Below are 14,141 nucleotides of genomic sequence, written 5' to 3' on the forward strand. Positions count from 1 at the left end.
GGGTAAGGGAACATGGTACCCATATCCGGGCAGCTTGTGTGCTTGGCAGAGATGATGCCACTGTTGACCCTATTGGGGCATAGTGGATGGCCTAGAATTGCTCTATTTTCTGTGTTTTATAAACCTGAACTTTGGATTTTTCCTTTTGGGTTTCTTAAATGTTAAGCCAAAGGCCCAGAGGAAACTCTCTGATTCTCATAGCGCAACACAAGAGAAACATGTTTGCACCAGGCATTCTCTGCCCTTTCTGTTCCCAGCTGAGGAACTCCACTTTGGGGTGATGATTTGAGGACCTCCTCAACCATTCCCCAAACTCTCTCCCAACTTTGCATCTTCTCAACACACTTTGTCTTGACTTCTGGCAGAAGAGAGAAACCACTCCTGCCGGGCCCTGTCATTTTCCCACTTTTCTTCCCCCCTCATATCTATACACAACCTTTGAACCAAGAAATTTAGAACTGTTGTATATGGGGGGGGGGATCCTTCTGTTAATGTCTCACATATTAGGACTATTCCAATTGCAACCTCTGTATGGCTCTAGGCATGGTGCACCAGGAGCCCAGGGCCCATTTCTCGGTGATTCTCTCCACTCTGCCCTCTTCTGTGATCTTCATCTCCAGCTGGTGGCAAGATGGCTGCCTAGCTCCAGGCATCTCACCCTCACTTCCTTCCCAAAGAAGGAAGAGGCTCTTGCTTCCCGGTATCTCTTCTTCAGAGTGGGAAAATATTTTCCCAACAGCCCTCCAGCAGACTTCCCTCATATCTCATTGGTCAAAAATGGGTCTCATGCCCACCCTAAACCAGTCCTGAGCCAAAGGAATTGGATGATCATAATTGGATCAGACCCCTCAAGAACCATCCTCCGGGGCTGGCCTCACCCCATGGGGGATGGTAAAACCGTCAACATAATTGGCAACTTGTATCCGGGAAGAAGGGTGCTTGGTTTGCTGGTTGAACAAGCAGCCGGTGGGCTGCAGTCCCACATTGTTCAGCCCCATTTCTCTTCTTGCTCCTGCCCCTTGCCTCCCCTCCCCTTCCAATTGCTGCAGAAGACATGCCTTTGCTCACAGCTGAGGTTCATGTTATTTACACCTGGGTCTCAGGGGCCATCTCCTCCCTAGCGTCCTCCATCATCAGCCTCTCCCTCCCTCCCTCCCTCCCAGTTCTTTGAGCATACAAACAAGTACGGACCTCATGCATCTTAAAGACAGCAACCAACAAACTCCCCTTGACCCTATTGCCTTTCCAGTTCCTCTTCCTCCTCAGCTAAAGCTTGAAAAAGAAGAAAACACACTCTCTCCACCTACCTTCAGTCTTCTCTACTCCCAACCACAGTCAAATGCCTAACTGGCTTTCTCCTTGTCCATTCATTCTCCACTTTGCTGCCGTCATCTCCTCCCTAAAATGGGGCCAATTCCTATCTCACAGAGTGGTTGTGGGGATTCAGTGAAATAATGTAGTCGGTGCTGAGCTTGGCACCTGGGACATGATAAATACTCTGTTGTTTAGCTGCAGGCCTTTCATGATGCTCAAAATGCTTCAACATTGGGGACGCTTGCGGGGCTCAGTCGGTTAAGCGCCTGCCTTCGGCTGAGGTCATGATCCTGGGGTCCTGGGATCGAGCCTTTTGTTGGGCTCCCAGCTCAGCTGGGAGCCTGCTTCTCCCTCTCCCCTGCCCCTCCCCTGTGCTCTCTCTCTCACAAATAAATAAAATCTTTAAAAAATGCTTTACCATTTTCCTAGAGTCTTTAAGGTTGGGCCTGTAAGACCCTTTCCGGCACCAGCCTGCATTCCCATTTGGTGGCCATTGGTTCCAGAGGCATTCTGGGCTTTGTATACACTGATTTTTTGGTTTTGTCCAGAAAACATCCTCATACCATCTAACACCTACCTCCTGCCCAGCCACCTGCCTAGGTAGTCCTTGGGGTGATTCAACATCAGTCCTACAAAGTGAAGGTATAGGGATTCACTCCAGGATGTCTGATACAAGGGGGTGGAAATAGGAGATGATTGAATGCCAACAGAAATGATTCTGGGAGTTCACGGACATAAGAATACCAATTTAAGAGGCTTAGGGAAGAAGGGGGCTAGGCAGAGTGCACGGACTCACTCATTGGTGCCCTTAGCAAATGTGGATTAGAATCCTGTTGTGCACCAGGTACTGTGGTAGAAACTTGATGGCTGAACGATGAAAGAATTCCCACAATCAAGGCACTCACAGTCCTGTGGCTTAGAGTGGTGAGTGATGGTGAATGCAACCCATGCTCTTCCACAAAGGGGGTTGGCAGAGACCTTCACTGCAAAGGACACGCAGCAGACAGGAAGAGGACTGAAACAGCGGTCTTCGCCCCCAACACCTCCGCCCCTCCTGCTCAGAGCATTGGTTCAGGTGTACCTGTTCAGCAGCTCACCTGGTAGGATTTCAGGGACTCTGGAGCTCCTGCCTCTATGCTCAGTTCAGATATACTTCTAATGAGGAGGGGAAACCTTTCATTTACAGCCAGAAATAAGAGGCTTAAACATTGGGATGAGCCTCATTTGCATAAGTATAACTTTCCACTGAAGTATTACTAGTGAATTCAACAAGGTCACCTGGTTAATGTCAGACCTGAGCTTGGTGGGAAAAGGTGGGAGAACAGGAACCATTCAAAGGGGTGGGAAGACTTCCTTGGAGCAAATTTATGGGACCAAGGAGAGAGTCCGACTTGCCTGTAATCCATAGTCTGCCCACAGCCAAACAGGGAGAGAGGAGGGAATGGGCAAGTGGCAGAGCCAGGCAGGAAGTCTTCTCAAGACTAATCAAGATGTGGAGTGCCTGCTGGCTCAGTCGTTAATCAGGTCATGATCCCAGGGTCCTGGGATCGAGCCCTGCAATGGGCTTCCACCTCTCCCACTCCCCCTGCTTGTGTTCCTTCTCTTGCTGTCTCTCTCTGTGTCAAATAAATAAATAAAATCTTAAAAAAAAAAAAAAAAAGAGTAATCAAAATGTGTCAGTTGTTGCCAGGTTTGGGGATTTGGGGGGGGGGGTTTGGTTGTTGCTGATTTTGAACATGAATGTGCTAGTGTTCTTTGGCCACTTAGAATCTGCATCTGTTCCTCCTACAGGTGACCATCTACCTGGGGAAGAGAGACTATATAGACCATATTGATCAAGTAGAACCTGTGGGTAAGTTGAGTTTGGAGTTAAGATTTAAATTTTAATGCTGGTTTTCCTTAAAGCCATCAGACAACAGCTCCTTTTGTATTTTTTCAAATGGGCTTTGCTGATAATCTGATCAAAGAAATGCAAATTAAAACGTCAGCGAGGTAGCCACTGGCTGATTGGCGTGGGGGAGACAAAGGACTCCTTTCTAGAATATACAAAGAAATTCAGCAATAAGAAAGTAAAATCCACTTAGAAAATGCACCAAGGGGCGCCTGGGTGGCTCAGTGCCTGGGTGGCTCAGTGCGTTAAAGCCTCTGCCTTCGGCTAGGGTCATGATCCCAGGGTCCTGGGATTGAGCCCTGCATCAGGCTCTCAGCTCAGCAGGGAGCCTGCTTCCTCCTCTCTCTGCCTGCCTCTCTGCCTACTTGTGATCTCTGTTAAATAAATTTTAAAAAAAGATTTTTTTAAATGAAAGAAAATGCACCAAAAACCCGACAAACAGTTCATTGAAGAAGATATATGGAAGATATATGGATGGCAAAGAAGCCCATGGAAAAATGGTCAACATCATTGGCCATTAGGGAAATGCAAATTAAACCACTATGGACTGGAATTTCATTATATCCCTGTCAGAATGGCTAAAATGGGGGCGCCTGGGTGGCTCAGTGGGTTAAGCCTCTGCCTTCCGCTCGGGTCATGGTCCCAGGGTCCTGGGATCGAGCCCCGCATAGGGCTCTCTACTCGGCAGGGAGCCTGCTTCCCTTCCTCTCTCTCTCTGCCTACTTGTGATCTCCGTCTGTCAAATAAATAAATAAAATCTTTAAAAAAACAAAACAAAACAAACAACAAAAAAAGAATGGCTAAAATGAAAAATAGTGACAACACCAAAAGGTGGTGAGGATGTTGAGAAACCGGATCACTCATACATTGCTGGCAGGAATGTAAAAGGGAACACGTACTCTGGAAGAGTTTGGCAGTTCCTTTAAAAATCAAACACACACGTCCCATCTGACCCAGCAGTTGCATTCCCGGGCACTCATCCAGAGCCGTGAAAACTCACATCTACACAAAATCCTGTGTGCGATCGTTTATGATAGCTTTATTTGTGATCACTCCAAACTGGAAGGAACCCAAACGTCTCTCAATAGGTGAATCAGTTGAAACGGGCAGTGGCACAACCATACCATGAAATCCTACTCGGAAATAAAAAAGAACGAGCCACTGATAACACACAATAGCATATGGCTCTCAAGATCCTGCATCATGCCGAGTGGGAAGAGCCGATCTCAAGAGGCCACGATGCTGTACGATTTCACTTAGATGATAATCTAGGGATGATGAAATAATGGCAATGGTAAACTGATCAGTAGTTGCTGGGAGGGGACGTGGAGGAGGTAGTGCTGAAGCTGGGTGGTTGGGGGAGGGCATGAACAGAGACAGAGAGCTCTCTCTGGTGAGGGAGCCGTCAACCGCCACATGAGGTAAAATGACTTGGACCTGAAAATACAGTGTACCCCGTGTCAGCTAGCTTCCTAGTTTCGATATGGTACTACAGTTATCTAAGATGTAACCACTGGGAGAAACTGAATGAAAGATGCACAGGACTTCTCTGTACTATCTTTGCAACTTCCTGTGAATCTGTAATGATTTCAACTACAATAGCTATCTTAATAAAGAGAGAGTGTAGGGGCGCCTGGGTGGCTCAGTGCGTTAAGCCTCTGCTTTCGGCTCAGGTCATGATCTCGGGGTCCTGGGATGGAGTCCCGCATAGAGCTCTCTGCTCAGCGGGGAACTGCTTCCCTCTCTCTCTCTCTGCCTGCCTCTCTGCCTTTTTGTGATCTCTCTCTCTGTCAAATAAATAAATAAAATCTTAAAAAAAAAAAAAAAAAGAGAGAGAGTGTAAAAAACCTGGCATTTCTAGGCACTTGAGGGTGAGAATGTCCCTCGGCAGAGTATTTTCTGGAAGGTCATCTGGTAGTATGTCATCAAAAGCCAAATACAGTTCTACTGTCGATGGATAAAAAAATGTATCTATAAGGATGTTCATCACCCTGTTCATGATAATGAGGGAAACTGGAAATAAATGCCCTAACTAGAGGGGGTTAATTGAATAACTTATGGCATGTCCGTTCAGTGGAGCCATGTGTGGCCATTAAAATGATGAGTATGTATTATGTGTGTCTTTGTGTAAGAATAGGTGTTTGCAATTTATAGTTGTATGAGAAAAGCAGTTAACTGAATTGTACGTATATTGGGATCTCATTTTTTTTAGTAAAACATCCTTATCAGTGCATATACATCTAGTAAAAAAATTCTGCACCAGTATCTTGACAATGGGGATCTGAGTGGTGGATATTTGACTTTGTTTTATTCTTTGCTTACCTTCCCTTTCTAATTTTCCTATAATGAACACGGATTACTCATGCAATTAAAAACTACAGAGAGGGGCGCCCGGGTGGTTCAGTCGATTAAGGATCTTGACTCTTGATCTCAGCTCAGGTCTTGATCTCAGGGGGGTCGGAGTTTCAGCCCTGCTTCTGGCTCCACGCTGGGCATGGAACTTCCTTAAAAACATAACAAAACAAAAACCATAGATAAATATATAAAGAAGTCCTCTGGTTTCTTTCGTCTTCTCCTCCCTCATTGCTCTCTCCATTTTGGTTCAGATGGTGTCGTGTTGGTGGATCCCGAACTTGTGAAGGGAAAGAAAGGTGAGCTGGGTTTCTTGTCCTCCCAGGAGCAGGTCTGGTTGGGACTCTGGGGAGGAGGAGCCGGGAAGCAGCTGGTGCCCTCTCTCGCACATCCGTCACCGCCAGGCACTGTTACCCACACTCCCTCATTAAAATCTTCAGAACACTGTCCTGTTCACATTGGAGCTCATTGTCTCCATTTCTCAGATGAAAGTTAAGACCCAAGGGAGACACTTGTCCTGGGCAGCAGGGTAAGTAAATAGTGGCCGGAGTGTGGAAGGCAGGTCCGTGGCCTCCACCAGCCGTGCATGTGCCCTGGCCAGCTGCAAAATTCAGGAGGGCCCATTGGTGGGTTTATCCCCAAAGGGGGAAATTGAGCCTGCTGGACGTTTCTTTTCTTTTCTTTTTTTTTTTTTTAAATGGTTACTCTGGTGGTTCTGAGGCAAAGTATCACAGTATCCTTGCAGATATCTGGCAGCTGTGATGTGTGGGGCAAGGAGTCTGGTACTAATAATAGTTGTAGAAACTAAATTAAGGGAGACCTGAGTTATCCTTACGATAATGTCACTGACTCCGTTCCATTCTAACTATACCTTTTGAGTGGTTGCTACTGGCAATCACTAGGAATTTTTCCCACCTCTGGATGTGTCCATAGATGTCCCACACATGGATGTGGCAGCTCTGAAGGGGCATGGCAGAAATGGGGCTGAAAATCACCTCTTCTACTGTCTCCGACTTCCTCCTGGGCGTCCTGCTTCTCTTGGGCACCTGGAGGAGCCTGGTCTGACCCCTGAAAGCCCACACCCTTGGTCAGAGAAGGGCAGCTGCTCTGAGGGAAAGCAGGGTACAGTGAGGGAGGCATAAAGCCAGGTCATCTCTAGGTACCTTCCTCTCACAAACATTGGTTGAGGGATAGGCAAGTGATCAGCGGCTCTTCTGAGCTTTTGGTGAAGACACAGACAAAATCCACAAGGGAGGACTTCCAAGGACTTCTGATATGCTTTCTGTTCAAGAAGAATGCACGTTGTGCGCTTTGATTTACCCCATTACAGACTGTTGTAAATAGTCCACACCCCAAACCTGTAGTTTCCTATAATCCTTGTGGTCCGCTGCAATCATGGATTATGTCTGTTTAATCAAACTGAACTTTCAGAGGTGTTGACTTAGAGAATGCTTGATAAGTTTCTGAGCAAGATGAAAGAAGTGTTTCTGGGATCTGGTGGCTTCTCTCCTCCTGGTCCACGAACCCCTGTCCTGAAGCTCTGGCCGACCCCTCTCTGGCACGGGTCTGTCTTGCTCCCTAGCTCTCTTTCCCTCTGTTTCCCACCTTCACTCTCTGTTAAAGCCTCCTGAGGTCCCCAAGCTGGTGGGTAGAGAGATGGGGGTGGTAGGATGAAGGACACAGGGGGGTCTGTAGGCAAAATATGTGGTTCATGGAAGGTGCCTCCCTGTCCTCTGACTCCCATATGCCTTTAGAGTAACCAGCACAAGCCCCCAGTGAAGGTGCTGGATCTCCAGAAGTGTGCGGGCATCTGGGTGGCTGGATGGTGTGGTTCTCAAAATCCGTACCCTCCAGAGGCTCCAGGTGGGCAGGCGCTGGGGAGGGGCAGGCAGTGTCCAGGGTTGCCCCATGCTCACCCGGCCAGGCGGGGGGCGCCATGCTGATGGGACAAGCCCACCTTCCTCTCGTCTCCCTTCCAGTGTATGTGTCTCTGACCTGCGCCTTCCGCTACGGCCAGGAGGACATTGATGTGATCGGCCTGAGCTTCCGTAGGGACCTGTACTTCTCTCAGGCCCAGGTGTTCCCGCCCGTGGAGGCTACCCCTGCCCCCACAAAACTGCAGGAGAGCCTGATGAAGAAGCTGGGAGGCAACACATACCCCTTCCTGCTCAAGGTGGGTGACTCCTCTCCCCCTCCAGGTCCCTGCCCTGGTCCCTTCGCCCACAGCACCTTGCAGCATGACCAGGAGGGCAGGAGAGGGGATGGAGCAATGACTTCCCATTTGTGGGCCTTCAAATTGCCTCCTTGGAGGAAATTCTAGATTGCACGGGCTGTGATTGTCTTTTTTTAAGCCCTTGAAAATAGCCTCTCAGCCTCTGTAGACACCAGTTCAACCTACAGTTTAAATATTTCCCTTCATCCGACCACCTAATTATATGGGTGGTTATTCCTTCACTTGCTTGGCTATAAAAAGAAAGAAGTGGCCCTCGGTTGGCCCGGAGGAGCTCGAAACACGAAAGAGCTCCCTGCCGGACGGACGGGAGAGCGTACTCAAGTCAGAAGTGTCCTTTGCCTTGACTGCTGGGCCTTGGGTCCCTAGATAAATAGCGCCATCTCTTGTGGGGGGAGTCCTGGCGACCTGCAGTGCCTCTGAAAGGCTTGGGCTTGAACTCAGTCTCGGGAAAGCTGCCACTACCTCTTTTACTAGCATGTTCATGTGTCTTAAGTTTATACATTTCTCCAAAGTTCTATGGCTCAGTTTTCAAAGGGAAGGAAATTCTGACACACGCGGCAACACAAATGAACCCCAACGACATTAGACTGAGTGACAGAAGCCAGACACACAAGGACACACAAGTGTCTGATGCCAATTACATGGGAAACCTGGAGCAGTGAGAGTCATAGACACGGAGCATAGAGTAGTGTGTGGGGTTAGCATTGACCGGGGTTGGAGCTTCAGTGCATGAAGGTGAAAACCTCCTGGGAGTGGATGCTGGGAATATTGCAGGACAACGTGGATGGACGTCATACCACTAAACGGTGTGCTGAAAACCCAAGTCTCATGTTGTGCATACTCTACAACTTTTTTTTTTTTTTAATCACTTGAAAAAGCAGTTTTGTGGTCCCGCGTGTTCTCGCAATCTGGTCCTGGGGAGTTTGAAGGGACATCACCTTGGAGAGCTAACATGCCAACACATCTCAAAAACCTTAAAAATGTGATTTTGACCTATGGTTCCCTTCCTAGCAGCATAGCCTGTGAACTTAATTGGCACAAAATTGTGCCGAGGTGGATGAAGAAGGTTTATGGCACCCTTGTTTATCATGGCAGAAAAGCAAAGTCCCAGTGACTGAAACATCAGCCGACCAAGGGGGCTGGCCAAGTTCAATGTGGTGTTACCAAAGCCCGGAAGAGTGGCGCAACTCACGGCACAGTGAAGCGGTCATAATGCACTCCGAGGAGGGTGAGGGCAGGGATGGTAGCAAAGGAGATGACAGAACACGTGCCTCACTGGGTCTCACCTCTGTAACACACACACGTGTACGTGCATATTCGTGTGTGAGGGAACCCCCCGGGACACTAGGAAGTTCGTGTTTATGACCTCATTCCGGGTCTTGGCAACATGGGAGAACATTGCTTTTTGTGGGTTTTTGTTGTTGTTGTTTTGTTTGCTCCTCCTTCCTTTTCCCAGTTTTGTACATCGAGTGCATATTACACGTGGAGTGACCACCTCTGAATTAACTGGTTTGTTTCTTCCCGCAGTTTCCTGATTACTTACCCTGCTCGGTGATGCTGCAGCCCGCTCCGCAAGACGTAGGGAAGGTTAGTTGCAAAAGAAAGGCCGTGAATTCATCCATTCCTTCAAATTACTTTTTTAAAAAATCGCCTTTTGTTCTGGACAATTTCAAACATGCACAAAAGCAGAGAGACATTGCAATGAATCTTATCTTTAGCAGCCTTTAGCCAGGACGGAGCCTGTGGACGGAACACTAATCAGTCCTGCCCCCTCGTGGGTCCCACAGGTTGCAGGGGAGAATCCGGCAAAAACGACCTAACAGGTGTCTACGGGGTCCATCCAAGGACAGTAGGCACTCTAGAGAACAAGAGGCTAGTGAGAGGCAAAGGGGTACCTGGGGGTGTAGTTAGTTGTTCAGGATGTGTAAAGAAGACCTCCCCAGGAGGGTAAAGGAGAAGGCATGCTATCCCAGGGAAGAGCCTTCCAGAGAGAGAGGCATGTTGCCTGGTATGCTGGGGCGGAGGAGCAGGGCGAAATGGAGAGAGTAGGTGAGAGGCATGGGGAGGTGTGGACCCTGGGGCCATTTCTCAGTGAGCAGGGAGCCACTGGTGGGCCCTGAGCAGTAGGTGCTGACTTGGGCTTCCCAAGGGCACCCTGGCCACTGTGCAGAGAGGGTTTGGGTGGGCCAAGCACAAGCTCCCATGGGGGGAGAGAAGGAAAGGGGCTGAGTGTGCACCAGGAGGAGTCACCCAGGCACCCCTCGTGCTGGTGTATTTTTAAACTAGATCTCAGAATTGTCACGATTCCACAGCTGTTAGAACCAATGAGGCTGTGGCTCATATGCCACCGTCAACAGAACCGACTTCATGTCCTTCAGCCGACTGTACTTCTTCCCTCGGGGTGGCTGGTGAGCGCGGTGCCGCCCCCGGGCCCGCCCTGCGCTCGGTGAAGTGCAGAGATGAGCCGACTGGGGAGGAGCCCCACGGGGCAGAGACATTTGTTCTGCCCACACAACATATTGCTATTGAGTCAGTTTAAAAATCAGAAGACTTTGCCCCCAATTCCATTTCCAACTTCTTTGCAGAAGTTGGAAGAGCCGCCAGCACCCGGCCCCGGCTCCAGACGGGCCACACCTGGGTGTGGCCAACCGGCCCCCCAGGGTTGGATCCCCTGCCAGCCTCGTGAGCACCTGTGTCTACAGTGTGACCTCAGTGCCATGCATGTGGGGTCACACAAAGAGGGACAACTAAATGGGCAGGGAGGGCTGGACACCATACATGATCTCCTTGGGAGCTCGGGGCCACAGCCCACTCCCAGTCCTGACATCGTTCTTTCCTTCTGTTCTTTCTGCACGTGGCAAATCTAGCCATCATGGGGTAGCCCTCCAAAGGACATGGCTAAGACAAAAAGACAGAGTGCCGTTATAACTTTCTGGTGGGACGTGTGACCCCATCCCAGCTGCCGGGAAGGGAGGCATGGACTGAAGCCTTGTCTCTTCTCTTGCTCTCTGCAGTGCTGTGGGGTCGACTTTGAGGTCAAAGCATTCGCCAGAGACAGCGCAGAGGACGAAGAGGACAAAGTGCCCAAGAAGTAAGAGTGTAGCTGTGGGTCAAGGGGCAGCGCCCAGGGTGGGGGGCAAGGAGCTGGGGTAGGAAGCAGCCCCTCCCTTCAGCTCCCCCGACAGAGCTGCATGGCCAGGGAGATGGGGCTTGCCCAGCCCAAGCAGTCAGGGTGTCTACACATGGGGCAGAGTCAGCGGCTCATCATCTGGGGGACAAAAGGAAAATGGCAGAGGGGTTGGCAACCTCAAGGTTCACAGAAGCCTCTAGCAGCCCCTGGATTCCCTCCCTCTTCAGTTTTCTTCTTCTCGGTCATTCTTCCACTGTGATGAATATACACCACGTGAAGTTTGCCGTTGGAACCATTTCTGAGTGTGCGCTTTAGAGGCCTTAAGTACTTCCCCTGTGTCGTGGGACCATACTTACAACCCTGTGTGCTGTCTGCCACCCCAAACTGTCCCCACCCAGAACATTTCGTCACTCCAGACAGAGGCTCTCTGCCCGTCAGGCAGTGACCCTCCCCCCGGCCCCCCGACCTTGTGGACCCCAGCGTTCACCTTCCCTCTTGAACCTGAACGACGTTTTCTCTTGTGCCCTCAACACTCTTCCTCACGCTCAACACACGCACTGTGGAGCCTTGTTCTAATAAATAGCAATTGTAGTAACAAGTCACGTTTGTGGGGAGTGTGGAAGCATGTCACGCATGTGAGGCGTACAGAGCACCCCCCCACTGTCACCCCCTGGCTGTGCCCTGGAGACTGAGGGTGACAGTGACCTCAGGCCCACACCGTCATCCCGTGGGAGCGTTCCTGAAGCTTCACAGCGTGAGGCCAGGGACAGAGGCCTGGACGCCCTCTGGGGAGACCCGGCGGAAGCCCAGAACTGTCTGCGTTTGTCATCCACAGGAGTTCCGTGCGTTTACTGATCCGGAAGGTACAGCACGCGCCAGCAAAGATGGGTCCCCAGCCCCAAGCTGAGTCCTCCTGGCAGTTCTTCATGTCAGACAAGCCCTTGCACTTGGCTGTCTCCCTCGACAAAGAGGTGAGCAGCGGCCAGCACTGGGCCCCGCCTGGGAGTGTGTTAGCAAGCTGTCTTGTGTCTAGGCGTGGTTAAATCCCCATTTGTGAACACGTGTGCAAGGGTGCACCCAAGATCCTGGATCTTGAGGAAGTCACTGCTGAGGAGAGCCCTGTCCCTGAGCTCTCCACTGACTCCCCTTCCCAGCACTCATTCTGCCCCAAGTGGCCTTGTGACTCCACGTGGTACCCCCCACGGCCACCGCTGCTATGACCCTCTGGACTGGGCGTTCCAGGCTGGAGAACCCTTGCTCCACTCCACCCTGGTCACTGCCATTCTCCTCAGTGCGCCCCAGATGAGGCAGACCGTGTTCCGTGTTCTAAAGGAACCCTGTTGCTATCCCTTTATCTTGAAAGCGTGGGAATTCAGCCACTTTGATTCTGGTTAAAGGATGGAGATAAACCTAGAAAACCATGAGATTCACGATACCATGATGCTCTGTTCCGCTTTTCTGATTTAACTGCTAACTGTTTCAGACCTATTTCCATGGGGAGCCCATTTCGGTGACGATTACCGTGACCAATAACACGGAGAAGACAGTGAAGAAGATTAAAGCATTAGGTAGGAACTTCTCAAAACGGGAAGGCAGAGTCTTCTAGAGTCTCTGCATCTGGTCCTATTTCCCCAGGGTCTCTCCTGTGGGCAGATAAGGCCCCCCTCCTGGGTCTTTGAAACTGCCTGTTTACTTCTATTGTCATGGACAGGAGAAAAGACCCTCAGGGGTCACCCCATGCCACCTTGTGTCCCACTTAGATCTGTCTTTTGTCCTGAAATAACATCCCTGACAGACAATCCTTGATCACTCCCTGGAGGAGCCCCTTGCCAGATGGGGGGTGGGGGGCATGGGAGGGGTTTTCTTTCTCGGATCAGAATTAAATTTTGTGGACAGAGGCAGCACAGTACAGTGGGGAAAGCAGTGGACTGAGAACAGTGGGCCTAATTTGTGGGCTCACGCCATGTGTGTCCTCTCTGAATTCCAGTTAACATCCACGGCACTGTTCCTGGTCTACCTTCCTGCATTGTGTGAGGCTCCAGGGACTGGAGCCTGGAAGTGCTTTTGTAAACAGTGAAGCCCTACTACAGCATGAGGGCCAAGCTTTGCCTGATACAACACACGAGGCACAACCTGCCTACTGTCCTACCCCTTTCTTCAGCTCAGGGGGCATCGAAGTACAGGGCATGGTTGGATATCATGGTCTTCTAGGGGCTACATAAAAAAGACACAACAGAATGACCGGGAGGGTGACCTCTCAGTTCACCACTAACTCAAACAACACTCAGTGACTAAGACAAAGCCAGACTCATAGTGTGTGTAGGGTAACCAACAGTCCTGGCTTGATCAGGATTTTCTTTGTCTTTTCTTTTTTTTTAAAGTTTTATTTCTTTTTTTTTTTTTTTTAAAGATTTTATTTATTTATTTGACAGACAGAGATCACAAGTAGGCAGAGAGGCAGGCAGAGAGAGGAGGAAGCAGGCTCCCCGCTGAGCAGAGAATCCAATGTGGGGCTTGAACCCAGAACCCTGGGATCATGACCCGAGCCGAAGGCAGAGGCTTTAACCCACTGAGCCACCCAGGCGCCCCTAAAGTTTTATTTCTTTACATAATCTCTACCCCGATGTGGGGCTTGAACTCATGACCCTGAGATCAAGAATTGCACACTCTTCTGTCTGAGCAGCTGCGAACGCCTTGACCAGGATTTCCAGTGTTAGAATGGGCTACCTCCAGGCAGATCAAGATGGGTCACTTGGGTCACATACCACTTTCCTCTTTCCTTATGTATGTGCATCAAAGATAAGATTCAGGAGTTTGGGTGCATGCGTACTAAAGAATTACTATAGCGCTTTCTTCATGCTCATATGAGTGCATATGGCTTTGTCTTATGTTGGTTGAGTTCATCTGCATTCCGTCTTCGTAGGACCTGGTATTATTTAGCATGTTGTATGTAGTGTCTAATACAGTATTCCAGAAGTAGCAAGGTTGAGAAAGTATCATTGGATACTTTGGTTTTAAATTATTTCTCAAAACTTTATGAGTTCTTACATCAAAGCCATTCATTTTTTGAGAGAATTGTTGAAATTTCCAAAGCAAAATGTTAGTAGCTTTCTATAGGCTGGGCATTGTGCTGAGTGTGTCACACAAATTGTTTCTTCTACTCCTCAGACTTGATTTGAATAGAGATTAAAAATTTATTTTTTTTGATCATCACAACAACC

At 49.5% G+C, this 14,141-nt stretch overlaps 1 protein-coding gene across 2 annotated transcripts in view; it reads left to right on the forward strand.

Moving 5' to 3' along the window:
* SAG (S-antigen visual arrestin) overlaps positions 1-14,141 on the forward strand; it is a 35,701-nt gene that overhangs the window by 9,863 nt on the left and 11,697 nt on the right. For both annotated transcript variants that reach the window (XM_032857523.1, XM_032857524.1), the window contains 7 exons: positions 3,106-3,166; positions 5,812-5,856; positions 7,537-7,730; positions 9,318-9,377; positions 10,805-10,881; positions 11,756-11,891; positions 12,404-12,488. In XM_032857523.1, coding sequence (XP_032713414.1) covers positions 3,106-3,166; positions 5,812-5,856; positions 7,537-7,730; positions 9,318-9,377; positions 10,805-10,881; positions 11,756-11,891; positions 12,404-12,488 — 658 coding nt within the window. The remainder of the gene's footprint in view (positions 1-3,105; positions 3,167-5,811; positions 5,857-7,536; positions 7,731-9,317; positions 9,378-10,804; positions 10,882-11,755; positions 11,892-12,403; positions 12,489-14,141) is intronic.

The sequence above is a fragment of the Lontra canadensis genome, unplaced genomic scaffold (assembly GCF_010015895.1).
Source record: "Lontra canadensis isolate GAN:19392208 unplaced genomic scaffold, GSC_riverotter_1.0 scaffold13, whole genome shotgun sequence".
Classification (NCBI taxonomy): domain Eukaryota; kingdom Metazoa; phylum Chordata; class Mammalia; order Carnivora; family Mustelidae; genus Lontra; species Lontra canadensis.